General features: G+C 50.8%; 1 protein-coding gene across 1 annotated transcript; it reads left to right on the top strand.

Moving 5' to 3' along the window:
* Positions 1 to 1,817: 1,817 nt before the first annotated feature.
* Gsx2 (GS homeobox 2) lies at positions 1,818 to 3,903 on the top strand. The gene is made up of 2 exons (XM_020161785.2): positions 1,818 to 2,506; positions 3,161 to 3,903. Exons 1-2 carry the CDS (start codon positions 1,933 to 1,935, stop codon positions 3,499 to 3,501), a joined length of 915 nt encoding a protein of 304 aa, XP_020017374.1. The 5' UTR covers positions 1,818 to 1,932; the 3' UTR covers positions 3,502 to 3,903.
* The last annotated feature ends 4,316 nt before the right edge of the window (positions 3,904 to 8,219 follow it).

Here is an 8,219-nt window from a genome sequence, read left to right as displayed (position 1 = left end):
TGATTTTTGGGACTTCCTGGATTCTCTCATCAAATGTAAGGGCAGGCTGGGTTGGGCTGGACTGAGTGGGCTGGGGTGAGACCCAGTGTCTCTGTAGCAAAGGCTGCATCAAGCCAACCTTATGGTACAAAAGTAGTTACAGCTGAGCTGCCCCACATTCGGCTCTGAGACTCCTTAATTGTTGTCACAAGATGTTGGATTAGCACATTTCTGGAATAGCTGTCTGTTTACGCTCTGGAGACCCACCGTCCACTAACCGCTTTCTAATTGAATTCTAATCACATTCAAATAGCTCAATAACCAGCCTCAGCTGCAATTCATAAAACTTTAATTGCCATCCATAAATCCTGGGCTCCCCAGAGTGGGGCGTCCCTACAACCCAATTACACTTCTCCAGCCGACAAGAGAGAATGGTAACCAAGATGGGAAGGGGACAGAGAGACAGAACCATGCCTCCTTCCAACTGGTGCTTTGCATTTGGCCACTTTGTCCTCTCAGGTGGAGAAATACCTGTCTTAAAGTTTCTTAGTGACTTTGTGAACTCAGGACAAGGACCTGACTTGTAGCCTGCTTTTCAGCAAGGGGAGAGGAGGAGAGAAGAGACTGTTGTCACCTCTGTGTTTTGCCTTCCCCCAGAAGCAGAGCCCCAGTGATGGCAGTCATCCTCTTTCATGCAGTGGTAGAACATAAGTCTTGGACCTGCACCACCAAGAGAGATTTTCTATACCAAGTCACCTCTCCTATCTAAACGCAGGATTTCTCGAGTGGCCCAATCTACTTCATCCTCTTTAGGATTTGGGGATACAGAGAGACAGTGCTTCCTGGTTAGCCTTGCCAGCTGCCCAAGACCAATAAAAATGAGAGAAACCGGAGACTGCTATTCTCAGAGCAAAGGTCTCCCCCAATCCCTGTCCAGACTCTAAGACGGCTGGTGTTTAGTCCTCTCTCCAAAATCTTTGGAATGGAGTTTGCAGGCATAGCCATATAACTTCTTGGAGAAAGAAAAGGGCTACTCTTCAACTTCTCTGTGCAGAGGGAGGAGATGTCCGCTAGAAAGGGGCACAAAAAAGAGTCTTTGGTCTAAGTGACTCCAGGAGGGCCCCAACTAGAAGGCATTTTAGACTTCTTGGGCAGCAGAATGAAACACTTGGCTTCTCAGGTAGGAAGCCTCACAATTATGCGCTGCATCCGTTGTGAACTAACCACCTTTTAGCCAAGTCCAAAAGGTGGGGAGCAGAGGAAGATAGGGCCACGGCCCCAGCCACGGCCAGGATTAGACCGCTGCCTTTTGCACACTTTGCTCCAAAGTAAAATTTTTACACTGAACCACAGCCACGGCTGGCACTGAGAAGCCCGGGTGCATCGGCCATCCCAACTAAAAAGGCTTGGAAGTCCCCACCTGGTGCGCTGTGCAGCGGGGAGCGGGGAAAGAGTTGGGCTGGGGGCCCGGCTAGGAAGAGGGGTAGGGATAGAGGATGCAGAGATTGTGATTTCTCTGGAAAGCGTTAAGAAAGAGGAGGAGGTGGCCGGCTTCCACGGAAAATTAACAAAACCTACACTTTGCAAAGTCTCCTCCTTCCCCTCCCCCGCATTCTTCCCCGCCGCGCGCCCGCCCCTCCTCGCCGCTTCTGTTGTGACTCGGGCAGCCTATCCCGAGGGTGGGGAGCTGCGGAGGAGCCGGAGCCGAGCGGTACTCTGCAACATCACGTGCCGGGTGGGGGCTATAAAATCCCAGTGCCGGGGCGCCGGGCGGGGGACGTGAGGACCAGCCCTCTCCAGGGACCCCTTTGTTTGTGTCCCAGACACCGACACCTCCGCATCCCCCAAGGGTTGACTCCCCGCGTCCGCGCTGCTACCGCGGCAGAGCTCAGAACCCAAGAGGGGAGGGGGCGCCGCGGCCGGCCTGACCCTTCAGCCACCAGTCCCTCCGACATGTCTCGCTCCTTCTATGTCGACTCGCTCATCATCAAGGACTCCTCACGGCCCGCACCCTCGCTTCCTGAACCGCATCCTGGGCCGGATTTCTTCATCCCACTTGGCATGCCTTCCCCGCTGGTGATGTCGGTGTCCGGGCCCGGCTGCCCGTCCCGCAAAAGCGGCGCTTTCTGCGTGTGCCCGCTCTGCGTCACTTCGCACCTGCATTCCTCGCGCGCACCCGCGGGCGCTGGTGGCGGGGGCGCCGGAGCCGGGGGTACAGGGGTCGGGGGCGGCGGGGCGGCAGGAGGCACCGGGGCCCTGCCTCTGCTTAAGAGCCAATTCTCTTCCGGTCCTGGGGACCCGCAGTTTTGCCCGCGGGTGAGCCACGCGCACCATCACCACCACCCGCCTCAGCACCACCACCATCACCACCAGCCCCAGCAACCGGGTTCGGCTGCTGCAGCAGCGGCTGCAGCGGCAGCCGCGGCGGCCGCAGCTGCCTTGGGGCACCCACAGCACCACGCACCTGTCTGTACCGCCACCACCTATAACGTGGCGGACCCGCGGAGATTCCACTGCCTCACCATGGGTAGGGCGGGGTCTCTGGGTAACAGGGAGCCGCGCCTTTTGCGCTTCTGGGAGCAAACTTTCCGCCTCCAGTGGAGGAGAGTGGGAGCCTGGGGGCGGGGTGGGAGGGAGGAGGGGCTTTTAGTGTAATTGTGGAATCGTCCCCAGAAGTGCCACGAACGTGGATATTAGCTTGCCAAACTCCCCATGCAGTCTTGTGCGCTTCACTCCACAGGTGCACAAGTGTCGCGTAATTGTCGGGGCCTTTAGGACCTCGAACATGACTGTGGGGAAGCCCGAGGTTAATTGGCTGAGGTTTGGGGCGGGTGTGCTTGAACCTAAGTGTGGCAACCCGGCGTCTGGGCTGGCCAAAGCGTTTCTGTGTTTTTGGCTAAGGCTGCGTGCCACTCCGCTAGGCTGGAAGGGGCACATCACACAAGTGCAAGTTCTCACCCCTTTTCACCCTCTAACTCTGTGCGCATGAAAGGCCTTTTAACACGCTTTGAGCGTATTTCTCCTTCCCTGAAAGCAACGACGGTGAATTGGGGAAAAGTGAGGAATGAGTGCAGATGTTTGGAAGGGCTGGGTCCTCGAGAGGTCCTTTCTAAGAGATGGCATGTGGGGTTGCACGCTTAGCCGGAGCCTTACTCTGTGCGCTCTCTTGGCCGGTCCACAGGAGGCTCCGACGCCAGTCAGGTACCCAATGGCAAGAGGATGAGAACGGCGTTCACCAGCACGCAGCTTCTGGAGCTGGAGCGGGAATTCTCCTCCAACATGTACCTGTCTCGGCTGCGGAGGATCGAAATCGCTACGTACCTGAACCTATCAGAGAAGCAGGTGAAAATCTGGTTTCAGAATCGCCGCGTGAAGCACAAGAAGGAGGGGAAGGGCACGCAGAGGAACAGTCACGCGAGCTGCAAGTGCGTCGGTAGCCAGGCGCACTATGCGCGCTCAGAGGATGAGGACTCCTTGTCTCCAGCCTCTGCTAACGACGACAAGGAGATTTCTCCCTTATGAGGAGGACCACCCCCTCACACTGCCAGCTCCTGGCAGCCCCCTCAAGGCCAACCCAGAGGGTACCAGGGGCCAAATTCTCGACCATCGCCTTCGTCCCACGTGGAGAAGGAACTGGTGGAGAAGTCCTGGGGAGTTCAAAGATAGGTCCCATCCTGAGCACCACCTTCTTGGCTGTTTATTTGGGGCTCCGCTCGGAGTTGTAGATTTTTAAAATGTAAATAATATAGAATTTAACTCAGTCTCATCATATAACAGGAGAAACAGGGTTGTTTTAATTTAACACCATATGGGGTTTTTTGAAGGTGTTTGTCATTTCCCTATGTATCCCTGTCTTTCAGAACCTAATAAGAACACGGGGTTTCTTCATTATTTTTGTTTTTGTTGTTGTCTTCAAAGGAAATTATTGAAGTTGCAAATGATTTAGAAAATAAAACCCTATAGTCTTGCTTTCTGAAAATTTGCCTGAGGAGAGTTTTAAAATCCAATTCCCTGGCAGTTCCTTTGTATGTGAATAGTTTTATATAAAATTTATATTTATATTTATTTAAATAAATGAAACAAAATCAGTATTTGTGATATTTGCTCTCCCCATCTTCTCTTCCCTCTGTCCTACTGTCTAGAGAAAGTCATGGACAGAAAAAAATGAAACAAAATTGAGGACTTAGAGGAAAATGTTAGCTGAAGGTTGGGTAACTTGGGTCTCTTGGCTGAGGGACCCTGGTGGCTTTTTTATAGGTTTTCTATGTAACATAAACTTCCGACAAGAAGTACCAAGTGGTACACCCTCTTCCTCAAAACAGATGACCTCCTTACAATTGCTAGAACAAGTAACTCCACTCAGAGTGACATTGACAATTAATGACAGGTAAACCTTTTATTTAGCAAAGAAAGGAGAAAAGTCCCCTACTAGTATTTATTTTCATGGCCCTTTCCCTCCTTTCTTTTTCGTCCTCTTTTTCAGTGCTAAAACCTGAATTATGTGAAGGAATTTGCCTGTCAGAATAGTTTTTGGAAGAGCAACAACCCATTCGGTCAGAGGCAAGCACAAATGATGTCACCAAAGGACTAGAAACATTAATATTCCAGGTGGCTTATTTAAGTCAAGAATTAGTTGGTTCCCTTCAATGCTGAGAAAATAGGGGGGGCAGGGGAATACTCTCTAAAAATTTAGCATCTCACATTTCCACAACAGCCCAAAGATGCCTTCAGACCCTTGTGTGTGTGTGGGGGGGTGAGAGTTGTCTGTTTATTGTTGTTGGTTCTTTCCTGGTCGACCTTTAACCTTATTGCTCCCCTCTCTTGGTTAGAAGAGTTCATTTCTGCAAACAGGTATTTAGTACTTCCCTCAGCAGGGCATTCAGGCCCTATCTGCCTGTGTCCTGGGCCTGTTATCTACCAGAGAAGTGAAGGGGGAACTTAGGAGATGTGAGTCCCACTAGCACCCAGTGGTTTGGTTTCTGATGTCACCCAAGAGGTTCCACCCACAGTAATTGTTTGCCGAACACAGACAACTTCTGTAGGTCTGATATAACCTCACCACCGGCAGCTGGGACTCTAAAACTGGGAGCCTTAGGAAGGAGAAGAAAGGAGATATGACCACAGTTTCCCTGATCATTTCTCTCTCTCTCTCTCTCTCTCTCTCTCTCTCTCTCTCTCTCTCTCTCTCTCTCTCACACACACACACACACACACACACACACACTCGGCAGTTCTGGACTCCAAGGGGAAGAGGGAACCCACAGTGGAGAGCTGGACCTGGTCCTGTATGGGCTGGGGGTTGGGGGTGGGGTTCTAGGAGCTGGCTCCTTCTTGCCAGGGCCTGGGAGGCTCACGCCTGGATCAAGGTCCCCAAGACTCTCGCCTTCGGAGACCCTGCCCACAGCGAAGGGGAGGAGGCTTAGGCTCGCGGCCTTTGCTAAAGATCTTGTCTCAGATCCATCTTCCCCAGGAGGCCTCTCCGGGTATTGGGATGGGAGGAAGGGCGTCTGCAAGCGCAAATAACCGTATTTAAGGAGAGCAATTCCTTCGCAGGAAGTAACATGGACAAAGAACCCTGCTGCCGCTCTCCGCGATCCAGCCAAAGCAAAGCCTCATCTGAGCTGTGGGAAGACCCTTTGGTCTTCTTTCCGAGCACACTCCGGACAGACCCCATCCCCCTTCCGGGCCCCACACTCGGGTCTGGGCCTCCCTCAAGTCCACGACCAGTCTGAACCCGAGCCCCTGGCCTTGCTGGGCCTCACGATTCCCGGCCCTACGCCCAGAGCGCACAGTGTCACGTACTTGCCACACCTGGAGCGGAGCGCGCTGCTCTCTTGCCGGGAGAGAGGGACCTGTGGCACCAGCTCTGCTCGGCTGATTTCGGGCTGCGGGGAATGGGTTCAACTCCTCTTGCTCGGATCTTCGGGGAAATTCACTAAGGAACGGGGAAAGGAGTAACATCCCTCTCCGCAGGCAAAAAAATTCAGGCAAACACACTCATCTCCACGTTGGATTTTCTCCGAATAAAGCGAGGTTCTCCCCAGTTCTCAGAGAGGTCCTTCTAGGACGTTCGATACAGAGAGGGCTTTTTTTTCCACTTTCGGAACAGAGCAGGAGTTTTCCTACTGTACTAGCATGGATTTTACATCCTCCCCCACCCTTCCCTCCAGAAAAGTCAATTGATGTTTTTTAAGTTTATAAATCAGAATAAGGCTTTGGGATTCTGTAATCTGTCTGATTTTAAAGGCCTACAGTTTCACGTTAGGTTAACAGCATTTTAAGGCAACACTGGCACACAAACTCAGACACACAAATATTCTGCTAAGCAGGATCAGACTGTTAAGATCAGACACTCTAAGGGATTACTTCCCGGGTCTATTAAACAGTAAGGTTTAAGATGTGTGGGGTCACCCTGGATAATGACTACGTAGAAAACCTTGGAATCTAGCTTTCCATATGCCCTACCTGAAAAAAACAGAAGTAGAATGTTCTTCACTTAAAGCATGACCTCCTAGAGGCTGATAAACACATAAAAGGAAGAGAAATGAAAGTAAGAATTAGAAACCAGATCACTAAGAGAGAAGGAATGAGCAGCAGGACGATTGCATTAGTGTGGTGAACAAGTCCCATGGCAGCTGGGGCTGTAGTGGAGGGCAGGAAGGATGACCTCTCACCCCAGTGCCCTGGCCCAGCCCAGACATTCAGAGCCCTGAGGGCAAGCAGAGACCTTTCCCCTTCACCCTCCCACTCAATGACCAACACACGCCCAAGGCCAAGGGTCTGACAGGGATGGTGGCCCCAGGCAAGACTTCTCAATTGTAAACCATGCCAAAGGCAGAAGGGACCAAGCAGCCCATTCTTGGGGTGTCCATGGGCCCAGTGATGGAAACTGTGGTGCAGCAGACCTCTGCCTTTTGGGGTTTTTATTCTGAACATTTGAAGTGGCCCATTCTTGGGGTGTCCATGGGCCCAGTGATGGAAACTATGGTGCAGCAGACCTCTCCCTTTTGGGGTTTTTATTCTGAACATTTGAAGTGGTCATGATAGCTCAGTTCTCTCCTATCTTCCCCTTCCCCTCCCAAAAAAAAGATATCAAGGACTTTAGGAGAAAAAAAATCTTGGGGATATGAAATGTTACATTTCTGGTCTCCTCTTTCCTCTCCTCACCCCCACCACTCTACCCAATTATATCTGATCAGGATAATGCAGTTTGCTTGGGCTACTTTGACTGGTCAGACAATTGCCAAAAAGGTGGTTGTGGTTGTTCTACCGAAAGTAGTAACATGGCCAACAGTGTGCATAATGTGGGGGGCAGGGGAAGGAGATAGAGAAGGGAAGAGAAGAGAAAGGAAGGGAACACCAATTGGTGGTTGTCTCATGGGTGGAAAGAGAGGAGTAATTTTCACCAGGTTTTGCCTCCTTTGTTTCCTACTAGTACCTTCTTGCAGGTTCCACTCATCTTATGTAAACTCCTTGAGTGATTTTCTTTGAGGGAGGTGGGAATATACTCAGAGTTGGGTTGGGGCAAGGAGAAAGAAACCAGTTGAACACTGAGGAGTGAAGGAGGAGAGCTCTGGGGCAGGACCTCTAGACCAGCCTTCGGGATGAGAGAGGGAAAAGCACACTTCCAATAGAACCCACTAGCTGGAGGCAATTGAGTTTAAAGGAGCAATCGCTTCTCTAAAAGGAGCTCCTCCCATCTTCTCCAAACACAGCCAAAGCTGTCCTAGACGATGAATGCAGCTCAGTGCGTGAAAGCAATTGTTCCTTTTTTCATTATTCACAGGGAATCTTTGAATGTACCTGTTAAGGTGACAGACCTTTTAAAAGGGAACATTTTTTTCCATGCAATTAATTGGTGCATTTACTAGGCGTCTATTAACATAATTTAATATAAATCTATTTTATAAATCTTTAGGCTCACATTACTGAAAATTGAGCTTCTCTTTTTTAGAAAAAAGTGCCCACGGAGGCTCTTCGCTAAATTAGATGGAATGGAATCCAAAACCTTGCTATTCTAAGCCAGCTGGAAAAATGGAAGGTAAAAAAGTCTTTTGTATTGTCTTTTGTTAATGGTAGAGTTGTGAAGAAAAGAGGCAGCTTAACTTACAGAAGATGGAAATTCCAGAGGACCCAAGACTGCTACACCCAAGGCCCTGACACTTGGAGTGGGCAACAAGGCTGGTACCAAGCCAGGAGGGGCCAAAGAGGAACAAGAACTCAAAGAGATATCTTAGGAG

Source organism: Castor canadensis, chromosome 9 (assembly GCF_047511655.1).
Source record: "Castor canadensis chromosome 9, mCasCan1.hap1v2, whole genome shotgun sequence".
Taxonomy (NCBI): domain Eukaryota; kingdom Metazoa; phylum Chordata; class Mammalia; order Rodentia; family Castoridae; genus Castor; species Castor canadensis.
Note: the sequence above shows the minus strand (reverse complement) of the source record. Positions and strands in the feature narration are given on the sequence as shown.